This window comes from Prorops nasuta, unplaced genomic scaffold, assembly GCF_024137725.1.
Source record: "Prorops nasuta isolate Cenicafe-Biocafe unplaced genomic scaffold, Cenicafe_Pnas_1.2 PNAS00003, whole genome shotgun sequence".
NCBI classification, from domain to species: Eukaryota; Metazoa; Arthropoda; class Insecta; order Hymenoptera; family Bethylidae; genus Prorops; species Prorops nasuta.
In genome coordinates, this window is record NW_027116800.1 from 9,658,959 (window position 1) to 9,680,711 (window position 21,753).

A 21,753-nucleotide genomic window follows, 5' to 3' on the forward strand; every position below is an offset into this window, starting at 1 on the left:
GATTTATACGTGTGAGACGGTATAAGTGTCCAAAAGTTTCTCACAAAAAGTGTACAGTTTATAAAACGCTTACGCTTGCCACCTGGTGAAATTTTCGAATTGTTTATTGTCTTTGACGATTCCAATAAGTGACGACTGCAAAAAAAATCTGATGCAGAGTGCACTGCAGTTTTGAAAACATCGATAATACTACAGATTGATATTAGTTCGGTTGAATTGCTTTTGGTCCACACACGTTGCCACGGGACGATAACTGAGTTTCGTTGGTTGGCCTTTTTTTTCACGAAATGGTTGACGTAACTTTCTTTGAGCGTATGGTTATTCAGTCGTACGCGAGAGATTCCCCTTCGGTGCGTTAAGTGAAGCAAATTTTGTCGCTTTATTCAATTTGAGCGTCGGGTATAGCGTTATAAAGACGATCGACGCACGGGGCAAAGAGGAAGGACTCTCAATTTGGTATATACTCGAGAGCAAAACGGAACTAGCGCAGTCATCGAAAAGCGTAACGACTATTCGAGAGAACGATAACGAAGAGCAAGTATACCACCCGCAGCGCCCAATTATTGGGGTGAGCTGAAGAAATTTCAGCCCCCGCGTAGTTGCTTTGTGACGACGAGATTGTTATTTCTTTTCAATCGAAAAAACTCCTTCCAATAGCGTCCCAACTACCCTTCCAACGTACCTGCATTTCCGGTTCCGTTGCAGAAACTTATATCTTTCAGGAACTCGCAGTTTTGTGACAGCATAACGAAACTATACAGATTCGACTAACAGTTCAAGAAAAACTGTTCCTTTGGAGAATATACGCTCCTCAAAGTGCTCCTGCAAACTTTTATGTACATATATTTATAACTATATATAATTTAACGACCGTTGTATATAATTCCATTGATATTTTCCTTTATCCAAATTAAAGTGCAAATTTATAATACGTTATATTCGTTCTCCATGACGTTTACAAAGATCCTATATACTTAATTTACACTTTATAATACGATATTTGCTCAGGATAGGGGAAACATCGATATGTATATGAATAACTAAAAGTGCAATTTTATATGATAATTGAGATTCGCATGGAGCTATAAGGGAGACTTAAATATATTCATGTATCTCGTAATTACTGTATCGACGTGATCAGATTTCTGTAATTCCTAAGAGGATGCAGGCCGGTATTTGGCGTGGTCGACTTTCGTCAGCAATTTTCATCCCGATCCAAGCGGTAAAACCACTAATGCTGCTTCCATTATAACGTCATATTCGATTTGTTGTCGCTCTAGGGGGTGAGTATGGACGCCCTCCGCCCCAAGGGGTGCACCAGCGCGAAGCTCAAATTTCCGCGTTGCAATTTCAAGACCTCGCAGATAGGGACGCTCATTCATATTCATTGCATCAAAGTTGGCCGCGTCTGTCGCACGTATATTTACGCTTCTTTCATATAGTCTGGGTTAGAAAAAACTTTTCCACTTTTATCCACTTTCTTCGTATACTCCTTCAATAGCCACCGTTCTCGACTGTTCGAGATAAAATCTCGCGGTGAAAACTCTATCGGACGAGGATGGAAGCGTTTCCTCCAATAAATGTTCAATTTGACTGTACAGAGATGATAAATTTATGTATATTGTGGATTCGCAGTGATTTATCAAGCATATGCTGCAAGCTGCAACAATGAGTGCAAGTGAAATGAAAAATGAGGCGACAATGGTTCTTATTAAAGGATACACGCGGAGCCTAATATATTCGTGCAAGCAGTTTGATAGCGTCAGAGGCGATACGTTGATCCAACAGGAGCTATCTATTCGCCTGTGTACACACGTGTGTGCCAGGAACCAATGAAATGGTTCACGGCTGACGCCTTCTCGGTCGAGGGTTCCTGATTTCGCCCCAAGGCATTGCTCCGATTGGATCCCACTCACACAACTGCAGCAAACCGCAGATAGCAATACATGCAAACCTCTCGTGTATTCGACGTGTAGCTGCCCCGCTACGTATGAACGCTTGAAAATGCTAGTGTTTAGTTTAGCCAGTCAGGACGTTAGTCTGTGTCGTCGAACGGGTCAATCCGGCAATTGCCGCCTCGTTTGCTCTCTCACCTCGACCCAAGCGACCGGAAGAAGCCAAATTTATTCGTGGTAAAAAAACAGCAATCCTCTGGCTTCTTCGTTTAAAAAAAGAAAACCATTTTAAAATCAAGCTCTTGCAAATTTTGGTCGATGACCCTACAGTGTAAATGCCGAGCTAATTAAAAAGTAAACATTTTATAAATCGCGCATACAAATTTATGAAGGAGACGTAATCCTTGAAAAGATGACAAAGTGCAATTTTATATATAGCCATTCAACTATTTCTTGAAACATTTACCATAACATTTATTAAATTTTTGAGACAAGATTTTATAATGTAAAATAAGAGACATTTATTCCCTTAAATTGTTTTCCACTCTTCGATTTATAAATAGAGAAGTAATACTATAAGTCCTCTCTCTCTCTCTCTCTCTCTCTCCCTCGTCAAATTCAGACATTTGGATAAATTAGAATAGGCCTTTGGTACAAAAATATGGCATAAACATACAAAGACGTTATATATTTCACACAATTACCAACTCTATATAAAGGACTATGCTTGGATCTGACCATTAAAGGAATTTTGTTTTGATTTTTAGTGTTTATTTTTGATATTCTTCTCTCTTAATTTCCTTAATAATTTATAAGAAAATATAAACATAAATTTAATAAACGAAATTCAGTTTTGTTACTAAAATATGGAATATTTTCTATATGCATAATTAATTTGATTTATTGTCAAAAGGTACGAGAGAGAAAGAGAAAATGAGATAAATAGGTAAAAAGCTTTATTTGCAAAATTGAACCAAACAAATTTGTGCAACTATAAAAAATCTATAAAAATGAAAAGAAAAAAATATCGAAATTATCTGTCCAGTGATGTTACGCTGAACTTTAGAAAATCTCGACTATTGGTAAAAATCTTGTATGTGATTTTCCGTTCAATATTTATCAAATAAAAATATTTTGTCATGGTTAAATAAAAAGAAAAACTTGTTTTTTATATTCTACAAATAATTACATTTAATCACAAAACTGTTCGTCACAAGGAGATATTGGTTTTATTATCGTGCTAAAAATGATTAAAATTTATATGATTTCCTTGAAAATGTTTTCATTCATTTTATGGACACGTAAAATGTTTACTACTGTCTAAATTTGTTAGCTGTAAGTATTTTTAACAATTGCTTAATCTAGTCGCATTTTTAATCACAGTATTTTTACATTTTTTAGATAAACGACATACACTAATGCTGAAAAGAATAGATGGAAATAAAAGTTTATAAAGATAAGATACAATTTTTTTATTTCATTTAGTGTTGCATCCCCCATCATACGATAATACAGTCGGATTATCAATGCTAAATATTCAATCATTTTGAATTACGATATATAGGACATTGATAATTTGATTGTTAATTATTTATTTAGTCTTTGGAAAATGTCCTCTCTAAATGAAGTGATTTTATTTTAGGAGTTTCGGAAAACATTTGGCAAAACAAGTACAAAGTCAACGAAATTACTATACATATTTCTATATTGATAAATTCCAATTTTCATAGCATATATAAAAATTATATAAGCAAGTAAACAGATAATAGTTAATTTTTTATATAAGCGGTTTGACTAAAAACTTCAACAAAATGTGCGCTGCAATTTATTGGCCGTAATCATTAGGTTATCCTGAATTGTTAAATGAAGCACATTATATAATTTGCATAATAGCTTTTCATGTATCTTTTGACGTGCAAGCATTCGTAATACATTTAAGTTTAGATATGTAATTATTTTTCTATATTTGAATTTATACTTTTAGCAGATCGTATTTTTTAGTAAATATTTGTATAAGTAATAACTCTTCTAATCATCCTCTTTTTCCACTGGCACTATTATCTCAAGTTTTTCATAAATATTTAACGATAAACTAGTATCCCCTCTTTTATACCTTTGATATCTTGCACATAAATATATCCGTCAATAATGACTTAAACCGAAATAAAGGTTTTAGCCTTCCAAGACTAAAGTTTCGAAGTTAATAATCTTACCGTTATGACTGTAAATTATATAAGTTTCTTTTTGTACGTAATGAATTTATAAATTTCTTCGTTTATTTGATAAAATACGCATTAAATATTAAAAGTATCTTTCTTTCAGAAAATGTATCATCGTTTTTATCTTTTTAACTGTACCAATTGCTGATTCAGATAATTTGTTTTGTCAAACAAAACCCTGTATTAAATTAGGTGAGTATAGCAAAATTGATTGCTTAATTTAAATCGATCATTTCTAACGTGCCTTTGAAATATTTATAGGTAAGCAGTTAAAAAAAGAATTGAACGAGACTTTCGCGCCTTGCGATGATTTATACAAATTTACTTGCGATAATTGGATTAAAACTCATGCGATTCCACGCAAGCATTTAGCCATTAACAAACGTGTCCTAGCTTCTAAAAAGGTTTTTAAAAAAATAGAAGGTAAATCGATGATACTATGAAAAGTAATATTTACCTATATTTTTAAGCTCTTTCTACTTTTTGTACAATTCTTTGTTCAGGTCTATTGAAAAAACCCGGAAAGCCCAGTAAGACTAAAGCTTTTCAAATGGCTAAGGATCTTTATAAGCAGTGCAATGATGCAGGTAAATAATTATAATTTTATTCTTAATGGCAGATAGCTGTTTCAATATTATAGTTTACAGAGAACCGGGATAAACTAGGTATAACTCCCCTTTTAACCATTATCGATAAATTCGATGGGTGGCCAATTTTAAAAGTGAAATCAGAAAAATTAAATAAAATTTGGCAAGATTATGACAAAAAATTGTTTACGGAATATTTAATCAGCGGTTTTTATAACATAGACGTATCGCAAGACACTTCGTCAAATCATGAGACCAAGTTAATAGCCAAGGTATGTTTCGCATGATTTGATATAAAAATTGTTGAAATTGTAAATCTGAACTAATAAATAACATATTATATATAGAATATGTTAGCTTTCAGCACCAGCATTTCCAATGCAAAAATTATTGATGCATACCCGAGCAAACTCCGCAAAAATAAATGCTTACAAAGATTTCATAAGAAATATTATCAGCAGGATCACTAAAGATAAAAATTTAAATATCTCGAATGAAGATATACAAAACGACGTTGATGGAATTGTTAATTTACAAAGACAAATAGCTAAGGTTCTTATCAATAAAACATTATTTATTAGTTATATGTATCACAAAACACATAAATTATTTATTCTGCATAGATGTTGAAGGGTGTCACTTCTGAATCAAGTAAAATAACATTGGGACAGTTTCAAGAAAAGTATAATAAAGCAAGTGCCGGAAACCAGCATACAAACGTAATATTGTTTCTAATAAAAACTATCTTTAAAAGGCTAGACCTAACAGATGTATTGATTGTTTTTCAGATAAACTGGCTGAAAATATTTCAAGAAACTTTTGCTAAAGTCAACATTAACGTAAACGATTCTACGGAAATTATTGTAAACAATGTGGAAACTTATTTTTTGAAGCTCCCAAAATTGTTAGGTCAAACCGATTCGCGTACCATTGGTAGGGACTAAATTCATTTAATGCATGTAGTACGAAACCGACTAATAATAACTATCCATAAAGCACCAAATGTCTTAAAGACATCTTTTAGGTGGCTTTTAGGCAAGTGCGCTGTATGGGTAAGTATTAGCTTTCCCATATTTAATAAAAATTTTTGTTATTACAGTAAATTACATTCTATGGAGATTCCTTGTTGATAATGTAAAGGAGACTGACAGTATTGCGACAAATCATTATCTTGAATTAAATAAAATACTAATGAAGAAAAAGCGGTTCCCAAATAGGTTCTTGTTTATCTTAAAATTTAAATTGCTTCAAATACATGCTATAGAGTTGATAATAAATATTTTTCCTTTAGAAGTCGAAAGTGTGTGAAAAATACCGCGAAGCTTTTGTATTTAGCAATAGGCCATGAGTATGCTAATAAATATTTATCAAAGAAAACAAAAGCTAAGGTAAACTTATTAACAATTTTGTACTTGTCAACTATAAAAGTAATAATTTTTTAAAGTATATACGTTTTATTTCTAGGCTGAGGAGTTGATAAAGAATGTTAAAGAAACGGCAGTGGATTATATAAAAGAAAGTGTTTGGCTAAGTGGTACTTCTAAAAAGAAAATTATTGAAAAGGTTAATGCTATGAAAATATATGTTGGTTATCCAGATTGGTTTACTCCTGAAGCAATAGATAACTATTACGCAGACGTAAGTTGCTAAAATATTAAATCAATCTTATATGAACTAAATTAAATTTATCTTCGTGTGTTTCTAATATAGTTTAAAATTAAAAGTGGATATTTTGAAAGCATAGTAGGTTTAAAAAAATCAAAACACCTGCAAAATTTAAAGAAACTAGGACAACCTAAAGATGATAAATTGTAAGTATTTATATAATACATAAGTGGTATTATTATATGTAGTGTACAATATTAAATAAGAGTATCTTTTTATATTTCACAGTACATTTAACCCCCTGTCATTAGATGATCATTTTTATAACCACGATAAAAATGAAATTAGTAAGTATCTCCTAAATATACATCAAGCTAGAGCTTCGTATAGTCCAACGAGAAAATGGTAATTTCTGGATAATTTTTCAGGATTAATGAAACATAATTGATTGGTTGTTTTTGCAGTTAATTATATAATTTTACAAAAGTATTGCACATCTTTCTTTAATGAAAATAGCGTAGTAAAATAGCAATTCATAGAAAACGTGGTGGTATTGGCATGAGAATATGTAGAATCGGCATGGCGTGTAATTTCCTCTAAAACTAACAAAAAATTGTTACAACTCTCACAAATATGACCCGTAAAGGAACATATTTTCATACAAAAAATTGATGATCGATGTAGACATAATTATAGTAACTTTAAAGAAGAACTTGCAATTTGAACCATTTCTTTTCACTTTTGAAACATTATATAAAATATTAATTCTCAAACATATTGGGAACAAGTAGCTTCATCTAGAATGAAATTTTATTACCTTATTAAAATCGAAAGAAATCGAAATCATTGGAGAATTTTTTGAATTATATGAAAAACCAATTTGAAAAAGAATGCTTCTAAAGAAAAAGTAATTATTACCGCATGGAAATTCTCACAATGATTTTCAGTTATTCAGCCAGTGATTTCGAGTAAAGGGAACCTTCATGTTTTTCGTATAACACGATTAACTGAATATTTTCTTGTATACAAATTTATTTTTTCAATATGTTACACGAAGCTCCCCCTTTGAATACTATTGTTTAATATAAATTGTTTATCAATATTTTCAATAATCAATTTTTTCCAGTCTACACGGTGACCATATTAGAAATCAAATTTAATGCAAAGCTGCCTCCGTAAGTATTATCTTATTATTATTTAAGAAAAAATTAGTCTGATAAATTAGTATATTTATATTTTTATTACAGTGTTTTCAATTATGCAGCACTTGGCGAAACAGTAGCACACGAAATATTCCATACTTTCGACGACGAACATCGTGAGTTCAATAAGCAATAATAGAATCTTTGCTATATTTATTGTAATATTATTAATATTATAGATTCGAAACATAACCATACACATTTTATTGGAGAAAATGACAAAATAGTTTTGAAAGAAAAGAAAAGATGCTTCGCTAATCTGCTCCACAAATATACAATTCAAGAAGAAAACCCATTTACCGCAACGAGCTATGCCGTAGTTTTTTTTTTCATTGAATCAAATATTGTTTTCTGTTACATATTTGTTTTTATTTTTTAGGTGACTTAAATAAAAATTTTCATATAAATTTCAGGATAATTATGACCTAGCTGTGCATGAAGCTTTTATTGAAGCTGCTGGATTGACAATAGGTTTCCGTGCTTATAAGAAATATATTGAAACCAATAAGAACCAAGATATTGGAGTGTCTGGTTTAGAAACTTACTTTGGGGACAAGCTATTTTTCATACTCTATACAAATGTAAGTTACTAATATAAATGAATGCAGATAATGTTGTATGCAAATTAAATTTATAGAAGATGGCTTATAAATTTAATATAAACGTATGTTAATTTTTTGTAGCAATTATGCGAACATGTAAAGCCAAAATTAAAGGATAATCTACGCTTAGTAATACAGATGACTTTGGCAAATTCCAATGAATTTGGAAAAACATTCCAGTGTCCTGTTGGCAGTCCAATGAATCTGAAAAATAAATGCAGTCTCTTCAATATTTCTCATTAAACATAATAAAAACCTAGCTATTAATGTTTTTAACTAAATGTAAGTTTAATTTAAACATATAGCGAATAAGATTTATGGCCACTACGTTCTTCTTCTGCTTAAGCTGTATTTATATCGTTTGTCGAAACTTCGATCAGTTTTAACAAATCCTTCAATTTATACTATAATTTTGCCATTTAAGTTAACATATAAATTTGGATTTTTTTCTTTCGTGAATACTAATTTGAAGATTATTGCAGCAACATCAAAGACAGAATGATTTATACTTTTAAAAATCTGGAACTATTTAAAAAAAATTAAAGTGCATAAAGCGCTTAGCTTAGAGTTAAAATATTAATACAATGACAAAAGTTTAGGTATACATTTGATTTAAAAAAAATATTTGATCAATGGGACTATTATTTTCGCTGAGTAAACTACAATCAAGCTTTTTTTTACTGATGATATAACACTTCATTTTTTCAATTTATAAAAGTAATCTTTATATCAATCGTATCACAATACAGGTCACCATAATTATATTTTATAAGATTCACGATAACTCAATAACAAGTTGCAATTGGCCTTGAAGTGTAGACATTCATGATGAAACGAAAAAATTCACAAGCACATGGCCTTTGAATAAAAATCATTTTTATGAGTAAGCTAGTTTACGAAGTTTGATATCGGCTGGTACAGGCAATATTGGAGGGTAGATTGCAGTGATAAAAGCATACATGCTATACAGCATGTAGGAACGAAAGATGGGAATATGTGTATATATATATATATATATATATATCGATCGATCATTCGATTACTAATGGAATGATACAGTTATTCTTTTTGAATCGATATACTTTCTTTCTGTAACATATAGTCAATAAAGTTAATATAATACAAAATATAGGTACTGGTTAACTATGTCATAATATGTTCTCTTTCTTTCTAATTAGGTAAACTAAAGTTCGAGCTTTTCTGTTGAGAGAACTTCTTGAGAGAATAAAAGGTATTCGTGCAATTTCATATATAGGTATGAAGAGATATCCTATACGCTTGATTCAAGACACTAAAGGAGGAAAACGTTGCAAAGAAATATGAGAAGAAGAAAGGTATGCTTATAAAGTGTTGCAAAAAGTAAAAAGATCAAAAATAGTGAAAGAAATATGAACGTACGTGGAAAATAGAAGGAAGAATAAAGCGAAAAATACGTATAGGTATATATATATATATATAAGCAGACGCAGAAAATCTTCAAAGCAGTTAGACCTTTAATCCCTTAATACATTACTCTCTTGTAAGAGTTCTGTTCGGATCAAGTACTTTTCATTTTTACGTTTGCTTACTATAAAATCTTTAAAAGAAAACGAAAATAGATACTATGAAATCTAAAAAAAAGTTGAAATAAAAAATTAAATATCAAGACAAAAATTAACACTATGCTATTATGAGGATATTTGTCACTTATCCATCTTGTAAACGCTTAATTATCTCCTCTGATTTCTCTCATTTTAACTATGACTTTAAAATTAAATCCATATTGTTAGGTACTACTGCTAATCTTTTTATTACAATTTGGAATTATTATTAACTTTGATATGTATTGCAAACAACACGAAACCAATGCTTTGGCATTTTTATCAATTTGTTAAAACTATGCTCTATATATTCACCGCAACTTTGAAAATAATACAATTTGCTGAATTCGTAGGCAGGTGTTTTCTTTGTGTCTACATATTGGGTAGTCAGAAGCGAAAATCTCGGTGGAATATACTGACGCATATCACAAATATAAGGCTGTGCCGTATTGCGTTGCGGTGTCCATATGAATTGGGGTGAGTAAGACGTGGGTACCATGATCAAACATAAGGTTCCCTTCCTGAATCGACGTATAGTATAAGCACTTTGGTTTCCCTGCTTTAAATGTACCATTCTCCTTTTACATATGGAATATTTCGTGAGAAATAAGTGGAGTAAATGTTAAAACAAATTTATAATAACTTTGTAGTCTGTATATGAAATGAATACTTTCAGCATTCTTTGACTAAAAGTGAACGTCTTTGAAGCCTTATAGTAGTAGTATAGAAGGTAAATTTTAATTATGACAAAGATTAAGGGAAAAAGAATAAGGTATAGATGCGAAGAAGGATCTTATGCATTATATTACTTTGCTAAATTTTTACAGCGTGACGAATTTAATAATTCTACAATAAATTGGTTACTCATAGGCTGCAATCTTCAGTGGAAGCTGAACAGGCCAACTTTTGCTATCATGATAACTTAGTTTGAAACTCAAGACTTCCGTCATTTTTACGGCGGGCTGAAGATATACAATCTATGTATTGAAGCAGAGGTAGTAGAGGAGGAGAGTTGAAAATCTACATGGAAGAAAGTCAGCTATAAGGGGACGGAATATCTCGTGGAAAAGATTCAATCCCGTTCTAGCATCAGTATATCCTTGAAACGTTAACTTTTCCTGTGAAGAAGACAGAACTTGATCGTCTATCGCTTCGTCGTATTTTCATAATCGATTTCGTCACGGAGCCTGTGGCAAAGAAACCCGGAGAAATTGAGGGGAGAGACGCTTGGATCGATGCCTCGCGTCTCGCATCTTTATTTTCCACTTTCAGTCGTTGAATCGTCCCTTTTATTGCCTGCATCTTTACACGAACTCTGACATATATAGTTTTTATTTCAGCAACTTCAATAATTGGTATAGTTGTGCCAAAAGAAAAACAAAATCAAGTATATATATATATATATATATATATGGTATATATTATATGATATATATTTGTTAAAGCGTCCGCTGATTACATATGCAATCAAACAGACGGTATAAATTATTCAATTCAATTTCATCCATCCCCTTTTCTTTTAATACATCACATCCGTGATAAACACATAGATAATGAAAACTACGGCATTTATCTCCACATTCGTTTTATTGGAGTCGTATAAAGCATCGTTATTGGTATATACGATGTGTTTGTTGGCATTTTCACTGACAATTCAGAATTGGAGGAAGATTAATTGGCTTCCATAAAACTGCGCAGAACGCGTCTACATGCTCGGTGGAGCTGACAAATATTCGGCTTTGCTGATTTTACTAGCGTAGCAATTAAAACTTCCAATATTCCCGTGCGATATAATCGACTCGTTATTAGTATTTCTTGCATCGTCCAAAATTGGGCCTATACAATTGGCTCATTTGATGAATTGGTCCAGCAAGCTTGATTTTTATTTGGTTCAGAAATCTAATCTACACAATTCAGTGTAACTTAAACGGTAGAAGCTATTTGAGTGGTGACGTATATACAGATTCCTCGTCATGAAAAGACAAACCACGCACCGTTATAAGGGTAAAGCTGTACATATAAAAAACAAATACTCTGTGAACTAGACACATGCTTGTGGCATCCAATTACCTATGTTGTTTGAGTTCTCGATGTCGTAGTAGGTACGTACATATATATGTTTTGCCTTTACCGTAGCCCTCTTCCTCAATATATGAACCAATCCTTGTATAGTACTGCTAACTAAATAATCTATGGCGTCAGAACAAAGACTGATGAATCGAAGGAATAAAAAAACTCGACTTTGTCAATTTCTGAAATATATCTCTTTCTTGAAATTACAGTATTTTTTAAAAGACAAAATTACCTATTTCATACAGACTACTGCATTCGATCGCACATTTAGGAAGCAACACTCAGCACCAACCGTGCATAGAAAAACGATTTCATCCCCCATGATTTGAGATAGGTATTTGAAACAAGCAGCAAGCAGAGTGTATACGTATAGTAGGCAAACTAAAATCCGACTGTAAAGTTGCTTTGTCACCCGATTCTGATTGGAATAATAAACAGCCTGAAATAAAATGCAAATTCTTTTTTCAACTCGGTGCAAAACAGATCTGTCAATGTGCCATTTACAGATCGTCAATGATGTCCTTGAAAGCTAATACGTTATTCCAGTCATGTAGAGTTTTCAAGAAGGGGTTACCAACAAGGGTTTGTCGCAGACTTTTTCTTCGCTGAAAACTTTCCCTCTGGTAAGAAGAGGTAAACTCTTTGTTTAGACGATAAAATCTCTTAACCCCGACAGGATACTCGAGATTCTAGCGAACCAGAGGTTAAAGCAGTTTTACAAAGTTTTCCTCCGTCATCGATTCTGGCTTTAATATTGTTTTAAGTACTCGAATCTTGAAGTAGCGGGCGATACATTTTTTTTAGAAATTTTACGAAAGGTTCGAGACAATTTGGGACAGCTGCATAATTTCAGTTTCGAAGGTATAATTACTTTTAGTTCACGATCGACGATGGGCCCCTTTATTCTTGCGCATGGTCATAATAGAGCCAGTGAAAAGTCATTGGCCGAATGGGAGTCGACAATACTTTTGGCCATTCCATGCCATTCGTCGCCACATCCATCGTACTATTCGTATCTATCTCGAATAGCTTGCGTTTTTTTGTTCATGGCAATGATCCCTCTCATCGTTACACAGCGCTCTTCCCGCACCCTTCATGCGCATTTTTTGGGGAATCATCCGCGATATATAGTAAAGCGAACAGTCCGTATCAAATGCGAGAGAACATATCGATCGATTCTCATTCGTCCACTGAACATACCGCTTTCATATAAGATAATATTTTTTCTATCAGAACGCGTGTCTTTTGCTACTTTCAGTTTAGACTGAAAGTAGTCTAATAGTTTATTGAGAAAAAAGCTCGAGTTAGTTTTAAGAAATCTGTCGATGCAAAGGAGCTTAAAAGCTTTTTATTGAGATAGAAAGAAAATAGGATGGAGAGTTTTATCGATGGTAATGTGCGGCGTCCTGAAATGTTGGATCAGAATTAGCATACTTAATTGTGAGGATAATTGGATAGGTAATCGAAGTAATTACGAAAGTGGTCGGTCGCATGCGACTGTCGGTTTACGTTGCAAAGGGTGAAGGGTTCAAGGGGATAGAACGGTGGCAGCCAGAATAGTTGATGATCGGCTCTGATGTACCTGTGGAAAAAAGGAGGTCCAGACCCAAGCAGTCGAAACGAGCTTCAATAGGTTCTTCATTCGACAGCAAAGTTCTCGTGTGCAGAACCGCAAAGCGAACTATACGAAACGAATTTTCCTCAATTACTCGGCTCTCTCCAACGGCTCGTACGGACTTCTAATCGATTTTAATTGGCTACGATGCTATGGATTTACGCCCGATCGCTTCGAAATTATTCGATTCACGAGAAATCGAGGCTAATAGCTCTGCCGCGCTCGTTCCATAAAAATGTGCTCCGCATATCAATAGAGTATCTGAGAATAAGGAACGTTGAGAGCCTCTTCAATTCCAGATTAATATGATTTTGCAGCCACTGATTGATTCACAATTGGCGAATAACTTCACCAAAATTTTCTTCAATCTCTAAAATAAATTATTTTTATAAAAGACAGCTTTATGGTGTATTTTTTACTTTTTATAAAACAGATGTCCTGCATTTTTTCATATTTAATGACACACATATAGATATAGGCTATAAAGTTAGTAGAGAATTGATATTCTTAATTTTAAATTCGCGTCCATGCATCACTATATGTACTATATAAATCTAGAATTAAACTAGCAAATTGTACAAATTGCAGAAATAGTTAAAAACAAATTACTTTAAGAAGTAAAGTTTTGTTTCAAATCATAAATTACAGAGCTTAATAATGATTACATGCTCAAACGCTATATAGACTTTCACACGATTAACCAGTTAACCCAGCAACCGCTAATTTCGAGCCAGCCTGTTTCCATTCGTGGTCAAACATTGGCTGATTTTACCTGTACCGTTGCCCACATCAGTTTCCATAACAGCGCATTATGGTAGCAGATATTTAAATAATAAATAAAGTGAAGCATTCGCGTAGAATAAAATTATAATGTATTATATATTCTCGTTTGCCATGATCGTACAGGTGAGATTTATTGGAGAAATAATAAGAAATTTGAGATAAAAGTATTATTTAGATCGATATGATCTTTATTTTCGTTTATAGGAAAAGCAATGAAATAGATAGCCTACATTAAAGTCTGCAGGGCTTGGGATTTTCCGGTTTGATGAAACTTAGCGCTTGAGTAACTTGCAATCCGGCAAACTCCGTGTTTGTATAGACATCACTTAAATTTAGATAACCCTACTCGGTAAACTTCGATTGGATCGATATGGGAAAACGCTCGCGCCAACTATTGATATTGCGTTCAATGTAAAAAGCTCTTTTATTAACCATTAATCATTAATGTATAGGAATTTGTATACAGTCGACAGGCAAATGGAAATTAAAATGGTTACTCGGGTTGAAAAAGCCTGGCTTAACACGCTATTTGCCTTTTCATCAACGTCACAGAATCACAATAATCAATAAAAAAAAACCTTATGGAAGAGGCCGATTAAGCTTCAGATGATTTCGTGTACTATAATTTGAAATATAGCTGTCAGCCAGAGTTTTAGGTGTAAGATAACGCTTAATTAAGATTTGCATAAACATAAGGTGCATGCAGCAAGTAGAAATTCGTAAAATGGCTCGTTCAAGCCGGAGCGCGCGAATAAATGATTGATTTTGGTTCCGGATCGGTGGGCTAATGAAATCATGAGTTGTATCCGGATAGCGTGGAAGTTAAAGGGTGTTGCGAGACAATTTAATGACTTTTCGGTGTGCACGGGAACTTTATCCGAGTTTCGCATACAGCACACCGACGTATTTTCTCCTCGATCGGTACTCGAGCAAATTTCCTCTTTCGAATACATGCGAACTGCATTCGACGGTCATGCGTTGGCTCGCGCGTCTCCAAATCTGAATTGCAAATCCTTGCACAATTAAAACTGTATCGGCCAGCCGTTTACCGCAGCCAGAGACATACGCGTTGCATATATACCTATATATACATGCATTTATATATAGGCGAAACATTATAATTATAACGATCGGTATATATATGGAGAGGTCGTAATTCGAACACTTTCATTTTGATTTCTGCCTTTACTTCTGAAATTTGATAAGATGAATTACTTAGAAAAATAGCTATACACCTATCTGTGCTACATATTGTGTATGTGTGTGAGAGAGAGAGAGAGAGGGTTAATTATAGATTCATAATTCTCGTTTTGGAAAAATAATTATATTTACAATTATTTTCAAATAATAACAATTTGAGATAACAGTATAATATGTGTGATAAAGCATCAGTTTATTTTTCAAGAATACAGGTTACGATAGACAACAATGAGATTAGTTGACGAGGATGCGTATATACATATACACATGTGCGTATATAGCCTTGGGCAAAGTTTCAGAATACAGCGTTAGTTTACATAAAATGATAAGATGGTCAAAGTTAGAGCGACTGGCTGGCGACCATGTTATTTTGCTGGAAGTTATGAAGGGCTAGGACTTTCCGTGACAAAAATGTAGCGCTCGATCCAGCCCCTAGTTCCACATCGTCTTTGACGAAACGCTGGCAGGAAATCGAGTTGACGAAGCGCTGCCTGGAGGTTTGGGTTATACGATCATGACCCAAGAAAACACGATCCGTGCATATTCCGGTTCTTTAGCTACCCCATATACCGAGATAAGACAATTTTTTATCATTAGATGATTCAACTAGTACCTCTGTTAGCGCTACAAAGCTAGATAACCAGGCTATAATAACCTCTTTCTGTAGACGTTATATATAGATAACTTGCTAGATAAGGTTTTTTACGCACCTTCTGCATCTTTACGCAGTGAATCCTATTTTTCTTTTTTATAGACATTGGCGCATAAACACACCTGCGCGTTCTCCGTGCCTTGCTATATCGTGCTTTTTCAGTACACAAAAATCCTCACGTAAATTCAATCTCGCATTTAATCTATAGCAGCTGATTCAAAAAATTACGTGGAGAATTTCAATGAAACATGGCAGCTACACATTTCTCTCTTTGCTTATGTACTATATACTACAGAAGCCAAAGCTGAAAGCCATTTTACAAATCGCTGATTTCTGCCCTATATTTACAGTTGAAACTAGCAAATTTTCATCGTTGCGCAGTCAATTAACCCGGAGCGGTGCTGTAATTGCGCGTATATGGGCTAAATTTAAACTGCAGGATTAATAAAAGCTGCAATTACACTCGTTTTATATTTTCACCGGAAAATTAGTCCTCGTAAAATTTATATCGTGCTGGAGAAATAAATACGATTGATTCGCATTTCTTCGACTTTAAAACAGGAAGCGCGTAAAACTTGCGCTCGATAAAATTAAACAACGTAATTTCCAATAGAAAGAATTAGGATACGCTACGCTAATAAGAGTATATATCAGTTGAGAAGAGCTGTATGAATTTTCTGCATCAGGGGCAAAACAGTCTTATGAAGAATTGCTTTTAAAGCGTGAGTTTTTGGTTGTTTGCCCTGGTGTATTGATTCGACAGGAAGGCAGATTTTTCTGAAGAGTATCTGCAGGCGTGAAGGCTACATTTAACAGAAATGGATAGGTTCTTTTTGAAAAAGTCGTTATCGCGGTGTGGTGGTTCTGGCAGATGCTACAGTTTTTTGATAAGGTAACCAAGTTTAGGGGTTGAGAGAGACGGAAAATCGATCGATGAGTGCCGATTCTCGGCTCTCTCGGAGGAGCCAACGGAGCCAGCTAACTTCCCGTGGATTTCTCCGACGCAGCAGCACACTCTATCTATCTCTCTTTCCCCAGCTCTCCGGTGGCAGCGTGTTGCCGGTGCAAAAGGGGCCAAAAGCGTTCTCTAGCGCGGCGGGTGTTGCCATGACACCATGAAACCTTGCACCCTGCCTCGAAATCTCTCGCGTACACACGGCCACTGCCACCCAGTGACAATTCTCCCTCCTTCCAAACCCTCGCTGCATTCCTAAGATACGAAATTATTTCTCGCTTTCTCTCAAACATCAAAATACTCTGTCTGTGCCCGCATATATAGCATCAGGCTCCACTAAAAAATTGTGCAAACTATTATTTATTACCCGTACCGTAAAACCTGTAAATTTTAATGTGGCCATAATTTTTTACACACTTCCAAACCATTTCCGTTATTTTAGCCTCGACCCAACCTTATAACAGTTTTGTTTTCGCGATTTAGCCACGATGCTTTGGTTTTCGTCGTAAACCACACACACACACACAAAGGTTGGCGTGGCCGCGCGCGCGCACGCGCGTAACGAACGAACGATTTGTATGGATGTTGATCAGAATTTACCCGTCATCCCATGGAATAACGTTAGCGGGACGTTATTCGTGCGTTACCACCGCGAGGTTTTACTGGTGGCCGTTCGTAAGGTGATTCCGGACCATTACGCTTCCAAGCTTTATAGGGAGGATGTAAAATCTAGCTTTCTGGCAAGTAGCTGTACTCTCTACCCCTCTCTTCTTGTACTCGAAGACACAGTCTGGCGAAACTCCAGCAAACCGAGGTCTTCTTCGTCCCCCTTGTCCCGACCTACTACCCCCACCCCCCCCCCCCCATCTTATTCCTCCGATGCCTTCTTGCAACATCTTACGTCCTTCCGCTCTCAAGCTTATTTCCTTCCGGCACGCTGATGCTCTACAACTTTTTCTCGTTTTTATGCCAAAACTTTTTAAAGTTTTAGCAGCTTTCTTCATTCCTCCCTTATATAAACAAGAGTAAACGCATCTTCCGCGTACTATACATTAAAGATGAATCGCCCAACTTTCGACCGAGTCCCTTTTAATACTGTTTAACGAAATTCACGGACGGACATTTGACAAGTAATTACAACTATTTGCTTGAGTACACCACGTATAGGTATATGTACATATGTATAGAGGGGTATGTGCTCGAAGAGGCAGTGAAACATGTAGAAATGAGAGCGGTGTTTTAGTTAAATCGTGATTAAGCTTTGCCGGAGGAATGGGCACGCGAACGAATCTCGATCGATAGTCGGTGTTATTAGAATCGGCGGCTAAATTTATCCCAAGGTACCCGCCTCTATTTTTACGCGTTGGCCTGGGTAGACGAACCCTGATCGATCGCCATCCGGATCCACCCTCCGGATTTTTCGTCTTCGCCAGAATTTACCGCCGTACATACATTCGCGGTTGAATTTACCGCAACTGGAATTTACAGGGCAGCTCGCTTCTCTCTCGTGTCAGCTATAAATTTCTTGGACCATATCCAGTCCTGCTTAGCCGTATTTGTCTTACGTTCAAACTTTCCTGGACTTGCGTCTATAACGTGGATATATAGCGATCCCTCTTCTAATTTATGCCAAATTCAATTCAACGTTCAAAATTACTCATACTTTTCATTCTTACAATGTAGCTCGCGTGCTATAAACAGGAAAACCACCGAGATACTGAATATATATTTTGAACTTACAATAAATACTGTTTTTTTATGAGAATCATATAATTTTTTTGTAAAAGTACGGTACATTAATTACATTATCCCAAAGGTTTAATTATCTCTGGGATACGATAAAGTTTAACCACGACAGTAGAGAATAATTTGGTTAGAAGGGTGGATGAAATAATTGTAAGCTTCTCCCGTACCAAAAATGTTAAGCGGAACACAGTGATGGTCCCACCGGAGACTGGTTGGAATTGTCGCGCGAACACGGATGCAAAGCGGAAGCGAGCGTGTTCTGGAATCGGGATCAACGGCTTCCGTTGCTGGGGACCGACAAGTTTCGAGCTTGCAGCAAACCAACGCAACGTCTCTTTAACGTAAACTCACCGGAGTGCGTGAACACGCATGTACGCGTAGTCACGCTCGGTTGTCTGGTTTTTACTCCCACCCCTTTTACCATCCTCATACATCCCTGTAGCACTTGCGCTAAGCGACCAGAAAATCCACCTACGTGGAAAACATAAAAATATTAAATCCCGTTATTAAGTGAGCTCAAAAGCAAACAGTAGTAACTCTTCATAAAATATTTCTTATTCTTGCAATTTTCAATATTTCCTACAGCAATCATTTGTAATTAGCCACCTGAGCTAGCTGAGCCTACCGATTATTTATGGTCACTCAAGACTAATGTTGCCTTTCCGTGTCACCCCGCAAAGACCAGCTCAATATTAAAATTAATGAAATCAATACAACATATACTTCTATAATTATATATAGTTGCTTTCTTCAATCGATTCAGCTAATTATATAATTCAATTGTTTATTACAATGCAAAAAATCAAAGTATCTTGCAATATTGTATAAATGTATGGTGAATTGTACATCTAATCATTAAGCAAGTTCTATTTCAATTAAAAGTTGAAGAAATGTGGTGGAAATAAGCTGGGGGTGGAAAACGAAAGTAGTTGCGGAAATAGAGTTGCACCTGTCCGCGGATAAGAGTGAGTATGTAGAGCTGCTTCTGGTGCGTCAAGTTTGAAAATGTCCTTGGGACAGCTTGAAGTTGGTTGATAAGGTAAAAACGAGGGATAGAAAGAGATAGGAAGGGGAAGGGTGAGTATATAGTCATAAATGTGTAGCCAGTGGTAGAATAAAGCTAAATAGAACAGAAATTCCCATTACTTTAGGGGGTGAAGAGGTAGTACGAAGAAAGCTTCCTTCTCCCAGGGTTTTTTCTTCATCATCGTCCTCCTCTTATGGTACTTCGTCGGCTTTCCTTCCATTCCGCGGTTCGGCGTATCGAGGGTGCACGCATGTGCTATAGGGAGCATTCTCTATCGATTGCAGGGTTTTTGCCATGGTCCACCAGAAGGCGCCGCGCCGTGGCGACAGCGTCGGCGCACCCGAACTTGCACTGGCACGCCACCCAAAACAGCCTCGCGTATCGTTCCAACCGGGTTGCCTTTTCAAGGTTAACCCGCGCATACCTATATCGCATAACGACCGTGCCAAGCTACCGGTGAAAATCGCTATATCCCCCCCTCCCACTCACCCTAAAGTGATTTCTTTTATACGTACAGTGAACCGACAAATTCTGTGCTCTGCTCCATAGATAACTTGGGAAGGAAATAGGCAGGAAGCCACCTGCCAGGCTAGATTACAGCCTTAAATTGCTTTTTTCTTTTTTCAGGTGAGTAGAACATTGTCTTTTTTTCATCTTGGAAAGTGTACTTCTCGACTTGAACAGGTACACTGAATGATAATCTCGGTTCGCCGTATATAGAATTTATTTTTTGAGCTTGTTTGCAGAAATCCCTCGCATTGTTTTTCTTCCATTTAAAACGCTTATGAATTTTACCTCTTCAACATTGATAAATCCCTAGATATGAAGGTACCTGCTCGTGTCACGTTTTAGTCCTACACACGCAAGGTCATTGACTCGATGACGAGATGAACGATCGAATGACGCCACTCGTGGTATTTGGTGAAAATTCAGCTGGGATTAAACGTCACGCGTTTGTATTCTACGTGACAATTAATTAGCATCTTGATTTACATTGTTGGTACAAGCTGAATAGCACTGGAATTGCGAAGAATTTTACCAGAATCTACGCGGAAATTCTATTGAATTAATTATTTAGCTTTAATTGTAAATTTATGGATTTATACGTGTATATATATAGAATGTATGTATGTATTCCTCGCAGAAGGTAAACGTTATATAGTCTGTATCTCGTGTGTTCTGGAAATTTGGTTTGCACATGATGCATATAGCAATATAGGATTGAGCTTTGAGAGGAAACGCTTGGTTTCGTCGATGGTTGTCGAATAAATCGTCGATCGATGAGCAGTATATAGCAAAGCGAAAGGTGCTGTCTTCTTTTATGGATTGGTAACGCAGCATTCACGAGAGAAAGGGCGAAGGGTCTGTTAATGATTGTGGCACACCTTTCTCGTTTATAATTCGCTCGTATGTGCGAGTAATCTATATATTGGCTCCATCCACTATACACATATAGGTACTATATATACCTGTGTACATGGTAAAGTATAATGAGAGCGACTGACCAGCAGCCCCCAAGTATAGAGGCGCGAGCATCGAAATTGAAGTGCTCACACGCCATTTCTTTCTTTCACTCACCTTCCAGCACTTCTCGTTGCCTTAATTTATCGTCCCTCGGTCTTTGAAGATAAAAAATTCGCAATACACTCTTAATCGATTACCCAAGTGCTTCTCATTACGCGTTTCTATTTCGATGAGACCGGATGAAGCTGCGAAGGTCCTTTAGCAATTTCAGCCTCGAAATTCCAATCCTCGGGGGGTTCGATTGGTTTCTCCGAGGAGGAAACACCGGAGAAGCCCTTTTTGTGCGACATGAAACGAGGATACGGACGTAAAATGCGATTCGGGTAATTCGCAAGCTGGTTACGTGACGTGTGGCGCGTATCTATATATGAAAAGGAGTCGCCCGTTTCTCGTATCTGCTCTCGTGCCCTTTTTCCTTGCGCTGGCTCACGCAGAGCGTCAGGTAATTCGAAAGCAATTTGAATTAACATTCGGTGCCAGAGGAAAGT

The 21,753-nt window shown here is 35.6% G+C and overlaps 1 protein-coding gene across 2 annotated transcripts; it reads left to right on the forward strand.

Annotated features, from left to right (window-relative positions):
• The first annotated feature begins 4,068 nt into the window (after window positions 1-4,068).
• On the forward strand, window positions 4,069-9,239 carry LOC136785716 (neprilysin-11-like). Of its 2 annotated transcripts, XM_066746943.1 has the most exons (19): window positions 4,069-4,141; window positions 4,218-4,306; window positions 4,376-4,537; window positions 4,618-4,701; window positions 4,762-4,973; window positions 5,059-5,253; window positions 5,325-5,420; window positions 5,490-5,634; window positions 5,801-5,918; window positions 5,993-6,089; window positions 6,166-6,339; window positions 6,412-6,512; window positions 6,595-6,653; window positions 7,433-7,481; window positions 7,554-7,624; window positions 7,688-7,824; window positions 7,922-8,089; window positions 8,192-8,392; window positions 8,593-9,239. In XM_066746943.1, the coding sequence occupies exons 1-18, from the start codon at window positions 4,113-4,115 to the stop codon at window positions 8,351-8,353; spliced, it is 2,148 nt and encodes a 715-aa protein (XP_066603040.1). In that variant the 5' UTR covers window positions 4,069-4,112; the 3' UTR covers window positions 8,354-8,392; window positions 8,593-9,239. The 2 variants fall into 2 exon arrangements, with proteins under 2 accessions (XP_066603040.1, XP_066603039.1); XM_066746942.1 differs by having other exon boundaries at window positions 8,192-9,239.
• Window positions 9,240-21,753: the final 12,514 nt, after the last annotated feature.

Coding starts and splice junctions, on each gene's coding strand:
- LOC136785716 (XM_066746942.1), top strand. CDS start 4,113: ATGACTGTAAATTATATAAGTTTCTTTTT. Junction 5,421..5,489: donor CCGGAAACCAGCATACAAAC/GTAATATTGTTT, acceptor ATTGTTTTTCAG/ATAAACTGGCTGAAAATATT. Junction 6,654..7,432: donor CCACGATAAAAATGAAATTA/GTAAGTATCTCC, acceptor AATTTTTTCCAG/TCTACACGGTGACCATATTA.